The following is a 23,175-nucleotide window of genomic DNA, read 5'->3' as shown; positions in this document are numbered from 1 at the left end:
AACTTTTTCTTTTCTTTTTTAACCCTTACCTTCCATTTTGGAATGAGTACTTTGTATTGGTTCCAAGGCAGAAGAGCAGGAAGAGTTAGGCAATTGGAGTTAAGTGACTTGCCCAGGGTCACACAGCTAGGAAGTGTTAGAGGGCAGATTTTAACCCAGGACCCCCCATCTGTAGGCTTGGGTCTCCATCTACTTAGCCACTTAGCTGCTCCCATTTCTAACTTGTACAAACTGCTCTGAACCAACCCTGAGATATGGTGACTAGACTGCTCCCATGGACAAAATGTTCGATTGTAGGAAGCAGCAGGATAAAGCCCCCTCGGAGTCTTTTCCTGGACCCCCCTGAGCACCATTCCCCTGGTTCTCCAGAGTCTCAGAAGTCTAGGATCTTAAAGGACCTCAGGGGCCATGTCCTCCAACCATAATCCAAAGGAATCCCCAATAGAAGTGATTTTTTGGCTTTTGTTCCCAAACCCTCAGGGAGGGGAAACTCATTATGTCTTGAGGCAGTTCATCCCACTACTGGATGGTTTTGTTGGAAAGTTTTCTTGACATCAAACCTAAATTTGCCTCTCTATAATGTCTACCCCTTGTTCCTGATTTTGTCCGCTGAGAGCAGACGGAACAAGTCTAATAGCTCCTTTACCCAATAGCCCTTTCAGTGCCAGAATATGGCTCTTGTGCTCTCCCCTGTGTTGGATCTTCTCCAGACTAAGTGTTCTGTCTTCCTCCAACTCATCCTACATGATATGACCTCAAGCTCGCCATCCCCTGTGCTGTCACTCTCACCTTTTCAGTGGCTTTGCTGAGCTCTGATGCCCAACACTGAATAGAAACTTTATATGTGGACTTTCTCATCATCAGCATCACTTTCTTATGCATGGAGGATGTTTCCCTTACTATATTCTAAGATGGAATTAGCTTTTTCAGTTATCACATCTGGCTAGTTTGGCCATCATTATCACAATGCTGAGCCACATTGAGCTTGGAGTCCACTAAAACTCCCAGATTTTTAAATGTCTTTTATTTACCAATCTTTCCAATACCACATATTGGTTCTAAGGCTAAAAACTAGGCCATGGGGGTTATGTGACTAATCCAGAGTCAAATAGCTGGGAAGGGTCTGAGGCCAGATTTGAACCCAGGTCCTCCCATCTTCAGGCCTGCCTTTCAATCTGCCCTGTCTCTGAGATATTTTAAATATAGTCTTTTTTGATGATGCTTCCTCCATCATAAAGTCATGAAACTGATTAAAAATCGAAGACTAAGATTTTATATTTATCTCTACTGGACTTCATCTTCTTAGATTAGTTCAGTGCTCTAGCCTGCAAAGATCCTCTTGGATCCTGACTATCATCCAGTGACAGAATCATCCCTCCTATATTTCTATCATGTGAATATTTCACAAGTATGTCATTTATCCCAATATCCAAGCCATTGATGAAAATATGAAAAAGCCCAATGGCACCTCACTCTAGACCTTCCCAGTTTACATTAAAAAGTTATTCATTGAGTTCAGTCTAGCAAGAGGAGACTAGTTTGGCCCCTACTTCTTCCCCTTTATAAAAATCCCCAAGCTGTAAGTTCCTACTTCCAATCTGGGCAACAACCCACCGTGGCATGGCACCACACACAGTGGACGGCAGACCCTGGCTGGTAGCACTTGATGGCTTTCTTGCAAAAGTCACAATTCACAAGTCTGTTGTCTTCCATCCACACGTGATACATAACCTGCAGAAGGACAAGTAATTGCATTTGAGAACCAAATCCTAGGAAGGAGGGGAAGGGCAAGGAGTTGGGTTGCTTCATAGTAAACTGAACCATAGAATCTTGGCATTGGAAAGTATTTTTCAGGTCAGTCAACATCTCACTTTTAATCAGCTGAGGGCTGATGGATATAGATATGGAGCCAATAGTCCTTCTAGCAAAGCTTGGGACTGTTTGCTGCCATACTCAACCTCCAACTCTTTTCCTTTGTTTCTCTCAAGGCAGTTTTTAAAAACTTCCACTATACTGGAAAACTCTGCCCTCCAGACCTTTTCCTCCAGGGCTTAGGAGAAATACAGTGCTTAGGGTCTTTAGTCACTTGCATCTCCTTGAAAAAAGGGTCCCAAGATGACTATTAAGGTGAGTGGCTCACAGGTGGCAGAGCTGGAATAAGGTGAGTGGCTCACAGGTGGCAGAGCTGGAGGGGAGTAGAATACTTGGGCTGCTCCCCTCCCTTCTTCACCTCTGCCGAGGACATTTTTTTTTCACTTCACACATCCATCCACCCAGCAGCCCAATGGGAGTGCTTTTTCCCTCCCCTGTGTGAGGTAGGGCGTGGGGGGTGGGGTGGGGAAAGGCACATGGTCTCTAAAAGATTTGCCATCACTGTACTATTATTATTCCCATTTTATAGATGAGAAAACTGAGGCAGATCACAGTTACATAACTTTCCCAGGGTCATACACCTAGCAAGAGCCTGAGTTAGGATCTGAACTCAGGTCTCCTTGACTACAAGCCTAGCATTTTATGGACTGTGCCATGACATGGCTTAAAGGAAGAGGCAGTAGAGATATTGAATGACTATTTATTTTCTGACCTGGGATTTTATGGAGATGACTGCATTGCCTGGCACTTTGGATCATGGGACCATAGACCAAGAGCTGGGAAAGGATCTCAGACATAGGAGGGCAAAGCAGCATCAGAAGCCAGGGGAGGCTTCACTTACCCTATCATCTCTCTTGGATTTCGTGTAGGTACTGATGCATGGAGGGACCTGTTTGAATACACATGATTCATGGACTGTATATTTACAAACTGAAAAGAGGAAAGAGGGGAGACTATTGTGAGTTACCTGTATAATGGGGGCACAATAGAGAACCATCTTTTAATGCCTAATGCCTCTATAGTCATAGGAATTGGTCATAGAAATTGGTTATGTCCAAAGCCACGGGAAGGAAAATATTTGACATCATTTGTTTGATAACTAAAGAAGTCATTGATTTTTGACAAAGAAGACTTACTGAACTTGCACATCCCAAGGTTCAGCTCTTTCCCATGATGCCCAGGTGAGAAACTGGGGATCAGGGGAAGCTATAGAAAAGATGGCTCCAGAGTGATAAGGAGGAACATTTCTGTAGTTTCATCTCTGGCTCCTCTAACCATGTGACCCAGAAATAGAAAAATCTAGCATCAGCATTAGGAACAGTACAAACACCACTGTCCCTAGAATCAGAGTGTGTGGGACAAGAGGAACTGAGTTCAAAACATACTTCTTACCCTTACTATAGTTGTATGACTGATTAAGTCATTAAAATTCCTAGTCATTGGGTTCTTCATCTGCAAAATGAGGTAACTGAGGTAGACATCCCTGAAAGTCACATTTGATTCTAAATTTATGACCTCATAACTTCTCTGGACTTCATTTCTTTCATCTGTCTAACGAGTAGGCTGGACTAGATGGCCTTGGACATCCCTTCCAGCTCTGATATCATGTTTCTATGATCCTAAGTCCCACTGGACCCTAGGCAAGTCCCATTGCCCCAGGTGACATTCTGAAACCCTTGAATCTTAAAACAGAAGTTGCTATGTACTGGTAATGGGGGTCTCCACAATGGAGGTTCCTCATACTGAGAAAATTATAGGTTTAAGCCCCTTGAACTCCATCCCATAACTCCCCAAAAACAAATACTCCAGAAAAGGCCACAAGACCTCAAAGAATTTAGACTGGGTCTAAATGAAATTAAGCTTCTGGCAAATAGATTTATTTTTATAAAGGCTCCATACAGAATCTGTGGTACTCATATCATGTGGTACTCAACTTCTGTGGGCTGAGGTTGCTCATGGACACTGGAGACCACACTTGTGAGATACTGGTAGAGCCAGGATGAGGATGATTTATTAGACCACTGAATGCCTTCAGATCAGAAAGGGTGTTTTTTACATTTAACTTTTAGGGAAGGCTTAATTATAGTCATAGAATCACAAATTTAAAACTGGAAGAAACTTCCTGCCTTTGTTGAGTCTTTTCAGTCATATCTGACTTCATGACTTCATTTGAAATTTTTTTTGGCAAAGATACTAGAGTGGTTTGACATTTAACTCCCCAGTTCATTTTACAGATTACTAAACTGAGGCAAACATAGTTAGATAATTTGTCCAGGGTCACATAGCTTGTAAGTGTCTGAGGCTGGATTGAATCCAGGTCTTTCCAAGTACAAGTCCAATGCTTTATACATTGTTCTATGCTTCCTTATTTACATTTATGCTTTCCACAAAGGTGAAAGCAATTCCACCATCAGAAATCCCATACACTCTGACAAAAAGTTCCTCTATCCTATTTGGTCAATGCTGCATGTTCAATGCTTATGTTCCACATTCCTAAGGAACTGAGTTCATTATTTTGTATCATCATAGGCACAAACCCTCTCATTAAGCTAGCATGAGGAGAATGTAGCAAGTGAGTCCATTTTGACCTATATGGAAGTTAGAAGACAAGGCAAAGAATAAAGTAAAATGAGGGTGATAAGATAGGACCATGGAAAGGGAAACCCCCTCTCTTGGATGTCAGGAGGTGCTGGGGGCTGTCAAAGTCATGCTGTTTAACATGGTCATGCATGGAAACCAGGGGTTGCAAAGTGGCCCCTAGGAAGGATGGAAACATCTACTCAGCCCCCGTTTGTATGACTTCTCTCACTAACATCCCTTACTAATTGGAATTGCTATGATTTTTTTTCTCTCCCTAGCTTCAGGAAAAACAATATGAGAGCAAAATACTTGCAGGATTAATACTAATGCTCCACATTATCCCCCAGAATATCAACAAAAGATCATACTTACAAAATCAAACCTAAAGACTACCATGGGTTAACTTCTGCTTATGCATATAATTTCTAAAAAAGCTGCACTCAGAATTCTTTACTCCCATGTACAGAACAAGTTCTCATAAGCCAGTATATTAATCACCCTATGGAGAGGCTGGTACACTATGTCTCAATGACTTGTTTTGCCAACTAAAATCTGTCTTGGAAACTCCCAATGAAACACTAGAAGAATAATTAGCCTCGTATTAAAAAAACAAACAAACAAATATGGCAGCAGTGTTTGTTGATTGTCTTCTAAAACTCCTGATTGATTATCTATTTTATTAAATGTAACAAATGATTGTCTTTGATTGTCCACAAGTCCAAGCACCTCACAGGTTAATGAGATCTGACCTCTAGCTATCCTCCCTGTGACAAGAAATCATTTATCATTTGCAAGTGCTTTGTGTGTGTTGTCAGAATCAATAGCAATGTAATATGTAGAATCATAGAATGTTAATCAAATGATTTATTAAAAGTTAATGTATGACTTATTCAATTATCCAATTACCTGCTTTGAACATGTATGTTGAATAATGTAGCTATGTGCCAAGAAAATATGTAATCATTGAGGGGGTATAAAAATAAATACAACTCTGGGCCAGATGGAGCAGTTTCATGCAAAGCCTGGCCCCAGGCTGACACTCTCAACTGTCTTTCCATCATTTATTATCTGCTGACATTTCCACACCCAATCAAGGATCCCCACACGGAGGAATGTATAAGGACTATGGAATGAATAACTAAGGCCCTAGAGTGGAGTAGGGGAAGGGGTTTGGATTGCAGCATACTCCATGGAGCATGCATGCATGGGGATGGCCTCAGCCACAGACCTGTGCAACTATTTGAGAAGCCAGCATGGTGTAGTGAATAGATGACTGGCCTTAGAGTCAAGAAGACCTGGGTTCACCTTCTGCCTTTAACATATGCTTGCTATATGATCCTGGACAAATCTCAGTCACCCAAGTTGACTCAGCACCATACAATGGAGAACAGATAGCAATTTGCATTGAGGGAAGGAATTTTCTCATTCAGAAGTTCCTTATAATCACAGGTATAAAGCAGCTAGGAAATATTAACTAATTGCTTACTAAATCAGGATACTAATACACTGCTGGTAGAGCTGCGAATTGATCCAACCATTCTGGAAAGCAATTCAGAATTGTGCCCAAAGGGCTTTAAAAGACTTCCTGCCCTTTGATACAGCAATACCACTACTAGGTTTGTACCCCAAAGAGATAATAAGGAAAAATGTCTGTACAAAAATATTTAGAGCCATGCTCTTTGTGGTGGCAAAAAATTGGAAAATGAGGGGGTATCCCTCAATTGGAGAATGGCTGAACAAATTGTGTTCTGATAGGGATGGAATATTATTGTGCAATAAGGAATGATAAACTGCTTGATTTCCACATGAGCTGGAAAGTCCTCCATGAACTGATGTGGAATGAAATGAGCAGAACCAGGAGAGCATTGTACACAGAGACTGACACATTGTGGGATGATCATATGCAATTGACTTTGCTACTGATAGCAATGCAGTGATCTAGGACAGTTCTGAGGGACTTAACGAAAAGAATGCTGTCCACATCCAGAGAAAGAACTGTGGGAGCAGAAACATAGAAGGAAAACATATGATTTATCACTTGTTTGTATGGGTAAATTGGAGTTTTGGTTTTTAAACGATTACCCTATTACAAAAATGAATACTATGGAAATAGGTAATGAGCGATAATACATGTATAACACAATGGAATTGCTTATTGGCTCTGGGAGGGGGAAGGGGAAAAGAGGAGGGAAAGAACAGGAATCATGTAACCATGGAAAATGCTTAAATAAAAAAATTTCAAAGCCCCCAAATTAATATTAAATGCCTACTATATGCTAAGACAGCCTAGGTGAAGCACTATAGATACAAAGACGAAAATGGAATTGCTCATGTCCTGAAGAAGCTTTGATTATGCTCTCATTTCATTGTACATTCCTTGTCCAGCTTTTGGTACTTAAAGTTGCCACATATTTTGGAACTTGAATGATCCACATTGACACAGAACATGGGCACTCCAGTTTGGGTTCCAGTTAGCTGTTAACAGTTTCTGTGACCAAAATACTCAGCACCCTATGGTCACTCTGGTGATGAGGTTTTCTGGGTTTAACTAGACAGGTCCTCAGACAATATCAATATAGTCAACCTCCAAGTCCACATCAGTGAGCCCACATTCCTCAAGCATAGCCATAGTGAACCTGGGGATACCTTAGCGTCACAAGAAGCACTACAGTAGTGTTTTGGTGGGGGAGTCCCCATAAGAAGCTGGCATGATGGTCCCCAAACAATTAACTTTCAAGATAACCTTTATCACCTTCCCTGACATTGTAAAAGCAGAGTCTATGTAAAAGTCTATTTGGCCCATGTCCAGATGCCCTCTGGAATAGTCAAAGACCTAGATTAGGGAGACAGAAGGGGAGCCTAGACTCACATGAGCAGCATAGGGCTTGTTTCCGTACTCCTACCAGCACCGAGCGGCATAAATGGCAGAAAGCTGGCCTTGTGAAATGCTTTATTCTCCAGGAATGCATGCCATCTTTGCTCTCATCCTACAGATACAAAAAGATGTTGGTGAAACTCAAGTAAAAGAAGTCCAGATGAATGAGGGGCAACTGTCTCCATCATGATCAGTCTATTCCCTTCCTCTTTGCCCACTTCCTCTTCATAAGATTCTCTTACCATTTTTGAAATTGCAACAATAGGTGAGAGAAATCATTTTCATGGAGATGATGGGAATCCTACTAATTGATCTTTTTGTTCAATGGGAAGAATGTTGCATTTGGAATCAGAGGACCTCAGTTCAAATCCTGGCCTTGCTGCTTACAACCTCATGGGTCTTCAGTGTGTTCAGTACCTTACTTCTAAAATAAATGGTCTAGATTATATGGCTCATTAGTTCTCTCCTAGTTCTAAACTTCTGATTTTATTAGGGGACAAGAGATTTATCATCACTTGTTACCCAATTTTAAGAGTGTCTCTTTCACTTACACTCAAGGAACAGGTATAAGATTAGATGGAACAACATAGCAACCATGAATAAATATTAGATTATGTCAAAAGAAGGATAACATTTAGAACAGGAGAGATGATTGATCCACTGTACTTTCCTCTCATTAGACCACATCTGAATTTTGAAAATTACAGTCTGAGTAGAGGGATACAGCACATACACAAGTAACCACAACTCAAAATAGAACTTTATGATGAGTACATTAGATAGAAACAAAGTGCTCTTCAAGGTCCAAGGAAAGAATGATGAGAAAGGGTAATTGGAAAAGGCTTCATGGAGGAAATGTAGGGGAATACAACTAGACATTTGTATTCCATTTTAGAGTGCTCCTTTTTGGGAAAGATTTGGATAATCTGGAGAATCCATAGTTGAGGAATTCCTGAAGAGGATGACTAGCATGGTGAAGGCCATTGAGACCATCTCTCGATAAGAGATCAGTTGGAGGAACTGGTTCTATATCTGTAAAATGTGGAGGTCGAATTAAATGGTTTCTAAGGCACCATCCAGCTCTAGAGCTATGATCCAATCATCTTTCCTTTACCTCTATGGGTCTTAGTTTCCTCATTTATAAAAATGATGGGTTTGTACCAAAAACCATGGGTTCTTAACCTTTTGTGTCATGGATGCCTTGGGCAGTCTGGTGAAGTCTTCTTCCCTTCTCAGAATAATGCTTATAAAATATATAGAATTATTGAAAAAAGTAATGTTGAAATGAAGTTATCCAAATATTTTAAAAGTCCCACTAATCCAGGTTAGAAACTCCTACAATAGATGGTCTTGGGAATCTCTTCCAGCCTTAGTTCTATGGTTCTATCCCTATGAACTTAACCTCTTTGTAACTCAATTTGCTCTTCTGTACAATGAAAGGATTGGATTAGATGTCTCAGAGGTCTCTTTCACCTCCACATCTAAGACCCCAAGATGTCTACTTAGAGGTAGCTAGTCTCCTAGCTCCAGTCTAAAGATATTTTCTGTTTCTTCTTTGTACTATTTGTCCACCCCAACCCACTCTCATTTTAGCACTGGTCTAGCCTTGGACCTTGAAGAACACTTTGTATCTATCTAGTAAATTCATCATCATGCTCTATTTTGTATTGTATTATTTGTATATGTACTATATCCTCCACTGTAAGCTCTATGAAAGCAAGAATAGAGCACCTTTTTACCAAATCCTTACCTTCTGTCTTAGAATCAATCCTATGTATCTATTCCAAAGCAGAACGGTGTTAAGGGCTATGTGATGGGGGTTAAGTTACTTGCCCAGGTTCAAACAGCTGAGAAGTATCTGAGGTAAAATTAGAACCCAGGACCTCCCATCTCTGGGCCTGGCTCTCAATCCTCTGAGCCACCTAGCTGTCCCCTAGGAATCAAATCTTATATAACCTTGTCCCTTCCATTTGACTTAATTCCTTTCTTTTCAATTAAATTCAACAAATATTTATCATGGTCCTATTACAAATAATCCTTGTCCTCAGTCAACTTTTGTTCCCCTGGGGAAATATAAGAACAAGTTCTCCCCATGCCTGGTGTACTGTTTTGTATATTGTAATTTATTATTATTGTTAATAACAACATTGATCAAAGTTAATTGAATTGAATTGCTTTGAAGCCATTTAATGGGGGACATTTTTCTGCCATGTTCATTTCCATTATTATTGAAAATTCCTCCCCAACACCATCATACCAATTAATTCAGCCTCTGAAGTGGAGATTTTATTTACAAAAGTGGAAAGAAAATTGTTTTTCCAGGCATGTGCATTGAATGAAGTGTATCTCACCGAAGGCTCCTGAGTGCTCATTATTTTTAAGGAGGTTAAATCCACATGGAGCTTAAGTGATTAACCCAAATCTACAAAGCACATCATTTGAATCCACTAATTGCTCTTGTCCTCTCCTGGCCATATTTCTAGTTTGGTATTCAGTCTAATAGTCCAGAAGAACTTTGCAGTATTTTAGAAAGACTGTTCTTAGGAAAAATTTAGTTGAGTCCATATTGAGTCCTCCATAATTAGATTAGATAGAAGACCAGTTGTGGCACACGATTGTGATGGAATACTACTATGCCATAATAAATGATGAGCAGGCTAATTTTGGGAAAATATGGAAAGACCTCCATGAAATTATAAAAGAGTGAAATAAGTAAATCCAAGAGAAAATTCTAGACATCAACAGAAACATTGTTTGAGAAATATCTTATGTATGTCTACTAGAGAAAGAACTGATAAGCAGAAAACAAGACATAATTTTATAGACACATAGATCTTTTTGTCAAGGGATGCCTTCTTTTATGGGAGGAAGAGAGAGAAGGAATTAACAAACAAAAAGATAAGTTTTTAGAAGACAAAGATGGCCTCTGCTTTCTAGCAGCTCAAGTCTTCCAGGATGGAAAGACCATTGGTTCTGGAGTTGAAGTACCTGTGTTCAAATCCTGCCTCTATCAGCTTTGTGACCAGGGGCAAATTGCTTCATTTCCCTCAACTACAGTTGAGGTCGATCATGTTTGATCATAAATCATGAGGTTGGTAATAAATGATGAGTTTGGTCTAAAATCCCTTTCAGCTGTAGCCCTCTGCTCCTATAACATTTATATAATTATATTCTATAATTATTTTTTGATTATATGATAATATAATCCTAAAATCATTTCATCTCCCTGGGCCTCATTTTGTTCATCTAACATTTGGGAGTTGGACCAGATAGCTTCTGAGGTCCTTTCTTTTTGAGGCCATTTAAAAAATTCTATCCTCAAAACCATAGGGAGCAATCGAAGATTTTTTAATTGAGGGTTGCGATGGGGTAGTATATAAGACAGGTTCAAATCTCTGTTTGGGAAACATCAATTTGGTAATCCTGTGGAGAATGCATAGGAGGAGGGGAGGGGAGCATCTGACTAAGGGACATTCTTCAATACATGACAGAGATAATTAGGGAGAAATTAGGATGCTTTATTGGATCCCAGATAAGGAGACCTCTTTATCATGGTCTGAGTGGATGGACATCAATATTTAATCACCACATCTGAACCTGAGTTGTCAATATTGACTCTAAAAATTCTCCTCTAATTGAATGTAAATTTCTTAAAGGCAGAAACTATGTCATTCTGGCCCTCACATCCTCAGTCCTGACACACAGCAGCAGCCTGATAAATGTTTCTTGATTTGCTAGATTAAGTTAAAGGGGAGAGTCACAGGACAAGATTTTGTGGGGCTAAATTGGAGGTGACAAGATGAAGCGAAATCACCAGGTTGGTCTGGCATCTCTCCAGAGAACCGTTCCTCCTCTGTGTCAGGGAAAACTCTGGAAGTCTCTTCTGTGGTGGCTAAGGCCCATTGACAGAGATTAGCTCTGGTATGTTTTAGCTCTACCTGAGAGTATTAATGCTTATTTAAACAGCATAAAACCAGAGGAGGAACTGTATCAAGAACAGTTGGGCAGGTAAACTGGTTATTTAAGGCTGAAAGTAACTGAGAATGTGTATAGATTCGGGGGAAAGAACTGCCCATTGAAGACTGTCTGTTTTCTAAGAGTTCTCTGAGGAATTAAATTTGGTTTCTCTATAGTCTTCCAGTAAAACTTTCAGCATCTAGTTTTTTTGATCTTTCAAGATAAGTTAGGAACAGGGGGGCAGCTAGGTGGCTCAGTGAATTGAGAGTCAGGCCTAGAGGTCCTAGGTCCTTGGTTCAAATATGGCCTCAGATACTTCCCAGCTCTGTGACCCTGGGCAAGTCACTTAACCCCCATTGCCTAGCCCTTACCACTCTTCTGCCTTGGAGCCAATACACAGTATTGACTCCAAGACGGAAGGTAAGGGTTTAAAAAAATGATAAGTTAGGAACAGCAGGCAAGGTGGCCATTGGGGAATGATTTTGCAAGATTTTCTGAATGCTGACCTGATAAATTTATTGGTTGGACTTAATATTAAATTGGTGGTTGCCAGAGATTTAATTATTAAATCCCAAAATGAATTACTCAAGTAAATGAAATTTATGGTAGTTTATTTTACAATAGAGGGAAGATATTAAGGAAGAAAGAAAAGGAGGGAGAGAGAGAGAGAGAGAGAGAGAGAGAGAGAGAGAGAGAGAGAGAGAGAGAGAGAGAGAGAGAGAGAGAGAGAGAGAGGAAGGAAGGGAGAGAGAGAGGAAGGAAGGGAGAGAGAGAGGAAGGGAGAGAGAGAGAGAGGAAGGGAGAGAGAGGAAGGGGGAGAGAGGAAGGGGGAGAGAGAATGAGGGAGGGAGAGAAAGAGAGAGAAACAGAGAGACAGAGATAGGTACAGAGACAAAGCCAGAGAAGGAAAACAAGACACAGAGACCAAGAAGGAGGAAGAGAGACAGAGAGAGAGATACAGAGAGGGAGGGAGAGAGAGGAAGGGGGAGAGAGAGTGAGTGAGGAGAGAGAGAGAGAGAGAGAGAGAGAGAGAGAGAGAGAGAGAGAGAGAGAGAAAGAGAGACAGAGAAAGAGAGAGAGAGACAGAGACAGAGAGAGACAGAGACAGAGAGAGGCAGAGAAAGAGAGAGAGAGAGAGAGAGAGAGAGAGAGAGAGAGAGAGAGAGAGAGAGAGAGAGAGAGAGAGAGAGAGAGAGAGAGAGAGAGAGAGCGCTCTGGCTTCATCTGAACCACTTAGAAATTCTAAGGCACTAGTCAGGGGAAAGGAGTCTCAAGTTGATAGGCCTTTCTCAGAGGTTCACATCTCCAGAAAGGGCAAGGTAGGAAGTCAGCCTTTACACTTACCAGAGTGACTGTCTAAAAGGGAAGCAGTCTGAAGTCTCCTACACAAGCTCCTCCAGGGGTCCAGTTCCACAGCCAAGTTGATTCACTCCAAGTCCAAGTGTCTTTCTTCCAGTCTCTCCTCAAGTATCTGTCTTCACTCCAAGTTCTAGTGACTGTCTTCCAGTCCAACTCAGAATGACTGTTCCTCAGTCCGACTCTAAGTGACTGATCATCCTGTGTGTTTCTGTTTTCCAGTATTTAAAGACCTTTTTCTCTTGTGTCACCTCCCCCCTAATTTTATGTCTACCAATCATAGCAGATGCTTTTCTCCAGGACTGCCCACTCTTTCACATGTGGGTCACAGACCTCCCATTCAATGTATGAAATGGGTGTTCATACCTTTTGTGGTTAGTTCACACCTTTTTTGGTTAAAATGGGTAGACCTACTTTAAGTACTGGGTTCACACTTTTGGGGATTAAAATCTAAAAATAGTCAGGGGATTACAATTTAATCTTTGCAATAAAGGAAGAGCTAAGAACCTTCATTGTTACAATCAGAAGAGAACCAAATCCAATCTTCACAGACTGAAGTGAAAAAAGTTGGAAAAGCCATAGCATCATAGATTTAGAGCTGGAAGAGAACTCAGATGTCATCTAGTCTAAGGCCCATCATTTAATAGATAAGCAACCTGGAGTTCATGGAGATTTCAGTTTTGTCATCCATAACATGAGGCTAATAATAGCACCTACCTCCCAATAGACTTATGAAGTGCAAATGGGATAATTGGAAAGTGCTTAGTATAGTGCCTGGCACATAGTAAGCACCCAAATTATTAACTATTATTAAATGACTTACCTAGTGTCATAGAGCTGGTAAGTGTGAGAGGTGGGATTTTAATCCAGGTCCTCCTAACTCTAAATCCAATGCCCTATCCAGTATGCTACATTGATTGGATCCAGGCTTTCCATGTGGCTACAGCTTCTAACATAGGTATGCATACAGAGTGGGCCAAGTGAGCCAGCACACTCATGGGAAACACTTGGTCCATGTTCTGTGTATTCCTATGATCTCTAACACAGAAAGGCCATATTTATGTGTGTGTGTACTCTTATGCGGGGAACCATCAAAGACCACATTGTTTGACATGGTCACACGTGGAAACCTGGGACTGCAAAGCAGCCCTCAGGAAGGATGGAAACACCCACTGAAATCCCCCTAAGTGACTTTCATTAATAATATCCCCTTATTATTGGAATTGCCATGATTATTATTCTTACTTAACCCCAGGAAAAATAGATGAGAGCAACATGCTTGCAGGGTTAATACAGACATCCCACTCTGTCTCCCTAGGATATTACCAGGAGAGCCCACTTACAAATTAAACCTAAGTATTCTTATATACCCACTTAGATAGGACCCTCTTGTCTAGGCATAAAAACTTCTGGCAAATCTGTGCTCTGAATTCCCCAACCTATATCTGGGTCATGTTGATTCTACCCTCTAATCCTGCACTTGGCAACAATGTTTCGTTGACTATCTCCCTAGGCTTCCTGTCTGTTGTTAGATTTTATGGAAACGTGTATGTTGAGAATGAAACTGTATGCCAAGTAGATGTGTGATCATGAGGGTATAAAATAAAGCCAGGCCTCGGCCAAGGTGGAACAGTTTGTCCTGTGAAACCTGTGCTGCGGGCCGAATGCAAAAGCTGTGTCTCATCCATCATTTTGCCAACACTGTCCCACCTCCAAGGCCCCATCCCTTATGGGAGATTGGCCCACCCCACAGCACCTTTATATGTATAACTGTATATACACACACTACAATACATGTGTACATATTTGTGTTTATATGTGTGAATATAAACACATGTATGTATATATGCATATATATCTTTCCATACATACATATGTATAGATAGACATATGTTCAATCATGTATATATTTCTATAGTTGTAGACTGGTTCCCAGTGCTGCTTTTGGCACTCAATCATTTCTGCATGTTCTCCTTATTTGTCACTATAGCTATGGCTGTTGTTTGGGGGTCCTCCCCACATATTTAGTCATTGGTCTCTAGCTGTTGGGAATTTAGTTTTTTCCTCTTTTGTCAAAGAGCTGGAGAAGGATATGGCCAACAACTCTAGTATCTTTGCTAAGAAAACCCCAAATGGGGTTCCAAAGAGTTGGTCATGACTGAAATGACTGAACAACAATAAAAATGGAATATCCCCAACCCCAATCTTCTAGACTTCAAATCCACTTGTTCTGACTCCATTCTCTCTCCTTCTGACTCTCAGGTGCCAAGGATTCTGAATCCCTGATCATTCTCCCTGTCCCTTGTCATGACCTGTACCACTACTCTCCCTATTTATTATCTTACTGTTTTCTTCTAAAATATTTCTTTTGAAAAGATACTGTGAACACATTATCTAGTTTAGCTTCATCCAGGTGAGTGATCCAGGAGCTATCTGTAAGACTCTCCTGAGTCTCCCCTTAGTTGATAGAAAACGTTGTCATCAATGGGTATTGGTAGTTGAACTGAGATTGGTCTATTTTAATTAAAAAATTTTCTTCTGGTCCTCAATCTCGGAGAAAATACAGGTTATACAGGGATTGTATTTAGGTGGGAGTGCTTCTTTGGGTCTAAGGTTCACTCTGTACAAGTTTATAGACTGTTCCTGCCGCTAATTAGCTGTATGACCTTAGAAAGGTCCCCTTCATTTCTCCAGATTTAATTTCCTCATCTGCAAAATATAGCCATTAAATGACAGGCTTGGAATCATAAGACGAGAGGAAGGCAACCTAATGCACCAGCCTGCCCCTGTTTTCTCAGACACAAGACAAGATTTGGCTGTGAGATTTTTCAGAGCATGGGGTCCACAATGAAGGTCCAGATCTCAATCTGCTGATGATCTGAACAAGGAAAATGGACAGATAGTGCCTGAGCTTCCAACTCAAATCAGAACATCAAGAAATTCTGTTTGAGAAGTTACAAAGAGGTGAAGGAAGTAAAGAAAGGAATGCTGCTTGGCTCTGCAGTCAGAGGACTTGGGTTCAAATCTCAGTTTTGCTACATAGCATTTAAGTGACTGAGCAAGTTATTTAATCCCTTTGGAACTCAATTTTCTCATCTGCAAAATGAAATGACTTCTAAATTCCCTTCCTGCTCTAACTATATGCCCCTATCTTCTGGAGTGTATCCAGAGGACAGGGTGGCTACAATGGTGAGAGAATGGACTTATTTAGCATGGAAACTCCTGAGGACATGAACCTTTTTACTTTTGCATTTGTATCTATAATATTAACTCTTGTGATGGAAAGATAGTTAATTCATGTCATCTGTGAAAGGAAAGAGGAATGATTTACTATTGAAGAGAAGACTCGGGTGGACATGGTAACTCTCTTCAAGCATTTGAAAGGTTATCAAATGGAGAAATGGCAATGGTGCCACAGTAGAGTGCTGGGCCTAGAAGTCATGAATTCAAATCCAGCCTTAGCTATATAACCCTGGACAAGTCACTTTTCCCTGTTTGCCTCTGTTTCCTCAACTATAAAGTGATCTGGAGAAGAAAATGGCAAACCATCCTAGTATCTTTGTCAAGAAAATCCTAAATGGGATCATGAAGAGTTGGACATGAATGGAATGGCTGAACAATAACATGCAGAGGAAAAACTAAATTTCTTCTGTTTAGGCTCAGAAAGGCAGAATTGGGATAGAAGGTATGAGGAGGAAAATTGTGACTTGATGTCAAGAAAATACAACTTACTAAGAATTAGAGTTACTGACAAGTACTCTGGACTGCCTCAGTAGGTATCCCCTAGCTGGAGACCTTTTACTGAAGGCTCACTGGCCACTTTGGGGGATATTGTAGAGATTCCTGTCCATGTAAATATTAAGTCAGTTGATCTTGAAAGCTTCTTCCAATTTTAAAGTTTAGTAACTCTGGAAGCAGATCCAGAGATTTTCTTTGTGTTCATGTCAATTCTATAAGTGTTCTCTGTACCCCAACCTACTGAACCCCAGCTTGTTTTGTTACTTACTGTTTCCATCCCTAGTAGAACCAGTAATGGAATGGTCGTCATCCCTCCCTCAATCCATTCATCTAGAGTCACAATTCCATCCTGGTCAAGATCAATCTCTTCCAACATATCTTTCAAGATCTGCCAGGAAGCAAAGTACAAGAACAGTGGGTGAGTGGGCATCAAATCCCTTCTTCTGCTCTGTCTTGCTCTTTACTGTCCTTTCCTCTATCATCTCTACCACTTCCTTTAAGAGAGCCCTCTGGGTCTTGATCTGGCTTTCTTCTACCCCTCAGGATAGGAATTGGTCCTAGAAAAGGTGCCAATTCAAGGAGGGCATTCCCTCATTTGGGAGTTCCCTATATCAGGGAAATAAGATACCGAATTTTTATCTCTAGTCTCAACTCTGACACTTACTTATGAAGGAGAAGTTAATCTGCCGTGCCTGGGAGCTGAAAAAAATCATTGCCCCATGTCCAAACTTGGGGATAAGTATTTTTTAACTTATCTTGGCTGGTCACTAGGGTAAATACTTGATCCCTTTCCCTCAACTCACAAAGATATCACCCTAGGTTAGTCCCTAATAACCTCTCATTTGGATTATTACAGTAGCTTCCCATCTGGTACCTTGATTTTGGGTCTTTCTCCTCTATCTGTCTTCCACACTGTTGCTAAAATAATCTTCCCCATGTAGAGCTTATAACTGTATCACTTTTCTGCTCAAGAGCTTTCAATAAATCTCTATTGCTTTTTGGAAAAAAATTCAAGCTCCCCAGCTTAGCCTCTCATAGAAGGGTTCCTATTTGGCTATTTAGACTTATTTCACATTCCTCTCCTTACATCCTCCCTGGGTGAGCCAAACTGGTCTTGTTCTTCCCTGGCCTCAGTGGCCCATTTCCAGTTTCCATGCCTTTGCATAGCCTTCTCCCTATGCCTAGATTGCCATTTTCCTTCACTTCTACTTTTAAAATCTGTGTTCCCTCTAGGAAGCTTTTCCTGATCAACCAGTTATTAGAACTCTCTCCCCATCATGTAATCTTGGATTTACTTATTCCCATGGTATTTCCCTCTCTAGAAGGTAAGCTCCTTGAGGACAGGGCCCAGTACAGTACCTAACACAAAGCCTGACTTTAACAAATGCTTGTTGATTGATTCCCTTCTGATAGAATGGAAAAGTCCTGAGTTTTTGTCTAGATTCAGTACATGGCCCAGAGTAGAATCAAGAGTATAAAGATGAAGGGGTAGATGGTCCTGGTCCATCATCTTCATTAACTTGTATGTTATTGATTAATATTAGACAGGGCAGAGATCAAGGGGGAAATTTTTATTGAATCACTTCCACTTATTTTTCTTGCCCCTCTTCTCTCCACTGACCCTTCATTTCTATCTCCCTTCCATTGGCCAATTGTCACGGGAAAGAAAACCAAGATGGCCAAGGAAAGGGAAGGGTAGCAGCCCTCTGGGCCACTAATTGCCTCAGTTTTCACAATTATAAAATGGGGATCATAAGGATGGCACCCTCACCCAGGGTTGTTGTGAGGAAAAAATGACAATATTTGTGAAGCACTTTGAAGACCTTTAAGCTTTCTATAAATACTGGCTTTCATTCACAATTATTGATGGGGTTGTACAGAGGAAGAAGCTTTAAAATCTTAGAAATGCTTTGCAATCCTTTTTTCCTTTTTTTGCCATCCTTTTTTAAATGGTGCTTTTAGATTTTATGCTTTTTACTAGTTCTCAGATATTGCCAAAAAGAATGCAGATTTCAACCCCATCCTTTCTCCCAGTTGATAAGGGTTTGCGGGACATTCAAAGCCTGAAAGAGTGGGCGGCACCTGAGCTATGTTATGGCTTTCTTCCAGTTGGTTAGAGCTTGCAAGGCTGAGAAAGGACAAATGACCTTGAAGGGTGAGAAAGATGATGGTAAACAGGACCTGGGAGGGAGCATCATGCATGTGCACTGGGGATCTTTGCACCCCTTCCCAACCCCTTCCCCACTTCCATCTGGAATGCTCAGGGGAGGGAAGATCTGAGGGACGGTGGAGGATTCCCAAGGTTGGAAGGAGGGGAATTTCCCAGACCCTCAATAAATCTAGCAACCTGAACCCCCCAGGGGAGTGGCTGCAATGCTATCCCTGCAGTGCCATTCCACTGGCCCGGGCTATTTCTACCTTGGCCACAATATGTGTAACATCCTTAAATAAACACTTTAAAGCCTTCAGATGAATGAGTCTGAGCTGCAGTTCTTTGGGTGAGAATCAGCATTCACTGTCCCATAACACTAACAACTCAGGTCCATCACTCACAGGTCTGAGCTCAGTGGTATCCCATTCCAAGTATTCAGCCACATGCACCATCTGGGTGATAATCTGCTCCAGTGCCTAAGGAAAACCAATAAGAAACAAGACCAAATCAACAAGAAGGGATGACTAAAGCATGAGAGGGGAGACTGGTGGGGTTAGTACATTTCTTCTGGTGAATCCTCCCTCAGACCCTTATTTGTTGTATGACCCTAGGCAAGTCACTTAATTTCTCTGGGCCTCAGTTTCCTCATCTGTAAATCAAGAAGTTGGACTCAATGAGATCACTTCCTTCTCAAGCTCTCTGATCTCATGATCTTGTGGTTACTTTTCATTAGAACAGGCACTAACCACTCAGAGTCAGTCTATTCTTTGTTAACGTTATTCTTGCCCTTCATAGAAGCATAGAGCTTGAAATGACCTAAAAGTCGGACACTCTAGTCATAAGATCAAAGATTTGAGGCTGGAAGGGACCTTAGAAGCTGCCTAGTCCAACGTCTCATTTTAGAGAAGGGGAAACTGATTCTCAGAGAGGTTCACCAACTTGCCCACAGTCCCATAGTAGTAGAACTGAGGTTTCAACCCAGATCCTCTGATACTAGTTCTAGTATTTTACACTGCATCACTCTGGTGAATTCTTACATGGTGGCAGCAATGGGATATGTCTATGCTATTTATGTCTAGAAAATTCACTGAAACATCGATCTCCCCTCCCTCACCCCATGTACCAGTCTTCCTTCCCTTTATGTCCTCTCACCCTAAGTGCACCAAGATGAGATCATGTTCCCTACTTCTTCAACAACCCCAAATCTAAGATGGACTGTTTACTACCTATATGACCTTTGAGAGGTTATTTACTACCAAGTATGACTTGAACAAGTCACTCTGGGAATCAGTTTCCTCATCTGGAAAATGAAGGGCCTGGACTAGATGACTTGTAGTCTTCTGTCTATTTCCAAATCTATGTTTTGATGGTACTAGAATGGTACCATCCATTAGATGGTAATGTTCTCTACGGAAGGAACCAGATATTCCGTTCACTATAAATCTCTGTATTTAGTGTGATAGTCTCTTCTCAGCTGGCTGATATTAGCATCAGATGATTGGGTACCAAGTGAAGCCCCCATCCCTCTCTCTAATCTCATTGACCTACAGAGTACCAAATGGATCAAAGCCTTCTTTGACATAAGGCAAGTTTCTAAGGAGCAACATCTGAGATGCTTCATCAAGTAGATTGCAAGAAAGATGCCTTTTGTTAGAAAAGGACGACAGGAACTTGATTCAGAATGAGCTCTGCAAACTAAATTCAGTATTGATGAAATCTGATAGGACTAAAAGAAGACCTAATTTGCAATGGGACATGGGAAAGCTATTTTGTCTATAGTTCCTGTGAAAAATATCTAAGTTTCAGTCCACTACTAGCTCAATATTATAAGCCCCAAATATATATGACTGGCGAGAAAGCCAAGATCATTTGAAGTTGTCTTGATAGAAATATAATGGCTGCCATATTCAGCTGTGGGAGAAAGACTCATAATCCTATTCTTTCTGTATCCATCTGAAGTATGTGGCTAGATCTGAGAACCATGTTAGGAAAATGTTGATAAACTGGACTGTCGCTAATGGAGGGTGCCCAGGATGATTATTTGCTCAGGAAATGATGCTGTACAATGATAGCTTGGAGGAACTGGTGATGTTTTGGTCTTTAGATGTTTAATGATCAAAATGAGTTTTAATCTGCTTGGCCTAGAGACAGAAGTAGCACCAATGGGTGGAAGCTACAGGAAAACTGAGTTTAGCATGATGGAAGAAGTTTTTAATAAAGGACTGTCCAGAAATAGAATATTGGGTTTCATGGAGAAGTGAGATTCCCATCACTGGAAATATTTGAGCAGTGGAGGGTTTAGAGATTCATAGAGCGATTTCTCTTAGGACTGAGTTAACCCACAAGCTTTCTAGGATTTCTAGAATTCTAAGATTCTAGGTCATCAGGTCTTGGGGATTCGAGTCTTAATGAGGGCCCTCAGGGAGGAGCAGATTTGAGAGCTTGTTAGATTGTCTGGAGACCTTCCCAGGACCCTCTAGTTCCCCATGAAGTTCTGGACAGATCCTAGAGAACAGCAAATATATAGGAAACCTACTTACGGTACTATCCAGGTAACCATTGCCCTCTGTGTCATACAGACGGAACATGACTGGAAGAAACATGAGAGGATGTGAGGTGAGGCATCAGGAACATGGTAGAATCCACAGATGCTCAGAGCATCTCATACAGAAGAGCTTAGCTTTCCTCAAGGGGATGGGTGTGGGGACCCCGGGACCAGGTTCTAGGTCTAACTCTCACAATATATCTGTGGCTAGTTATCCACAGTCGAAGCACTGTGCTAATGAGGCCAAGGACATGTCAAAGACCCCTCAGCACCTCAGCCTTAATTCCACAAAAGTGCTTCAACAAATAGGTGCCATTGATTATGAAAAAGCCTGGTGAACGTCTGTGCCTGGAAGGCTGGGGCCCCTCATCGATTCTGAAACATAACTCAAAGGAAATCCTCTATTAACCCAGAGAGTGTAAGACCACAGGAAAAGTAGCTTCGGGTTTCCTAGTAATGGTCCTGAACCTGGTAGCTTATTGCAATGGATACTGTCAGGTAAATCTGAATTTGAAACCCATCTTAGATACTCACAAGCTGTGTCACCTTGGGCAAGTCATTTGGCTTAGCATCAATTTAGTCGTTTGTAGAATGGGGACAATAGTAGCACCTACTTTCCAAGGTGGTTGTGTGTATATACACATGCATGTTATATGTATATATACACACATACATATACATAAATGCAAATGTGTAATATACACATGCATATGTATATGTAGTTTGTCCTTTATTTTTGAAGACCAATGATACCACAATGCTGAGGTAAAAAGGTGGATGATAGGTGATGTCTTGACTTGCACATGAGTTTGATATTTATATATACACATATGAAACACATATATGTATACATAAATGCACATATACATACATACAACAAATGTTTTTAAATGTTACTTATTAGGAGAGCTGTCAAGAATGAAGATAAGGGTGGAAATGACACAGGGAAAATCTATGAGATAATTTAGGCAGAGGCAGTTTTCCTAGAAAATGCTGAAAAAGTTAAGTGGGGGAAAATACTGGGTTTTGAAGTCAGAAAACTTGCATTTTTCTAGTTTTTTATAAGAACTTTGTCCCTTACTACCTGGGTGACCTTATACAAGTCACTTCCCTTTATGGTCCTTAGTTTTCTCACTTGTAAATGGAAGGGGTTGGGCTAGATTGTCCCTAGATTCCTATGATCCCATTAATAGATGATCATTTTTGAGAATTTTGAGAATTTATAAAGTGGAATGCAAAAGTGATAGTGGGTGAGTTCCTTGAGGGCTGGGATGATTTCATTTTTGTCTTTGTATTCATAGTTGCTGGAACATTGGGAGGATCAATGAGCAACTTCAAAGAATAGAAGTAAAATTGTCATTAAAAAATGTCTGATAGAAAGAGAATATGGGCCAGTCATGTGGTAAAGCCAATGGGCGACTGACAGACTATTCCGGGGCTCTCCTGGTAACTCCTTGATGCCAGGAGAAAGCCTCTGATTTTCCTTTGTTTTGAGTTAGTCTTGAAGCCTTTCCTGGTTTGAGAGGAACATACCATAACAAAAGTCTCATGCTACGCCTTACTGGCAGCCTCTTATTGGGTCAGGGCTCTAAGCCTTTGAGCTTGTCTGGATCCCCAAACCCCCTCTGATTATCCTTGGCAAGGCCTGACATTGACCAGCCCTCTTCTGCTATTGGTAAAGTTAGCTGGCTGACCGCAGCATTACCCAGAATGGAGACATACGGAAACTGTGACTCCTTTTAGGTTCTTTTTCTTGACTCTCCATGCAAATATTTTTGGTGAAATCTCCAATTTCCTCGATTTTCAAAGTTGCTCCCTGACTTGTGGAAGTCAGAACAGTTATCACAGGAGTGACAGGAACCAGAAGGAAAAGCCAGATCGTTTCCCCACTGCATGGCCTTGGATTCTTTCCTCCGAACATCACTGTCTCCCTCCACTGTTTTTGTACACCAAAGTCGTAACCACTACTACTAGACGTCACAAAGCTATATATATATATATATATATATATATATAACAAATATAGGTATATAGAATATATTATCCTACATTATAATGGAATATTTATGTATAATATATTTACATGTATTCATTATTTAT

General features: G+C 40.9%; 1 protein-coding gene across 10 annotated transcripts in view; it reads right to left on the bottom strand.

Moving 5' to 3' along the window:
• Nucleotides 1-23,175, bottom strand: part of DGKG (diacylglycerol kinase gamma) — a 298,101-nt gene that overhangs the window by 238,614 nt on the left and 36,312 nt on the right. For 9 of the 10 annotated variants that reach the window (XM_056819855.1, XM_056819854.1, XM_056819858.1 and 6 more), the window contains 6 exons: nucleotides 21,071-21,120; nucleotides 18,932-19,006; nucleotides 16,647-16,766; nucleotides 7,322-7,439; nucleotides 2,714-2,802; nucleotides 1,615-1,731 (listed from right to left, as the gene is read on the bottom strand). In XM_056819855.1, the coding sequence (XP_056675833.1) occupies nucleotides 1,615-1,731; nucleotides 2,714-2,802; nucleotides 7,322-7,439; nucleotides 16,647-16,766; nucleotides 18,932-19,006; nucleotides 21,071-21,120 (569 nt within the window). The remainder of the gene's footprint in view (nucleotides 1-1,614; nucleotides 1,732-2,713; nucleotides 2,803-7,321; nucleotides 7,440-16,646; nucleotides 16,767-18,931; nucleotides 19,007-21,070; nucleotides 21,121-23,175) is intronic. The other variant, XM_056819859.1, reaches the window with a different exon arrangement.

Source organism: Monodelphis domestica, chromosome 2 (assembly GCF_027887165.1).
Source record: "Monodelphis domestica isolate mMonDom1 chromosome 2, mMonDom1.pri, whole genome shotgun sequence".
Classification (NCBI taxonomy): domain Eukaryota; kingdom Metazoa; phylum Chordata; class Mammalia; order Didelphimorphia; family Didelphidae; genus Monodelphis; species Monodelphis domestica.
The sequence above is the reverse complement of the archived record's forward strand: the minus strand, read 5'-3'. Positions and strand labels throughout refer to the sequence as shown.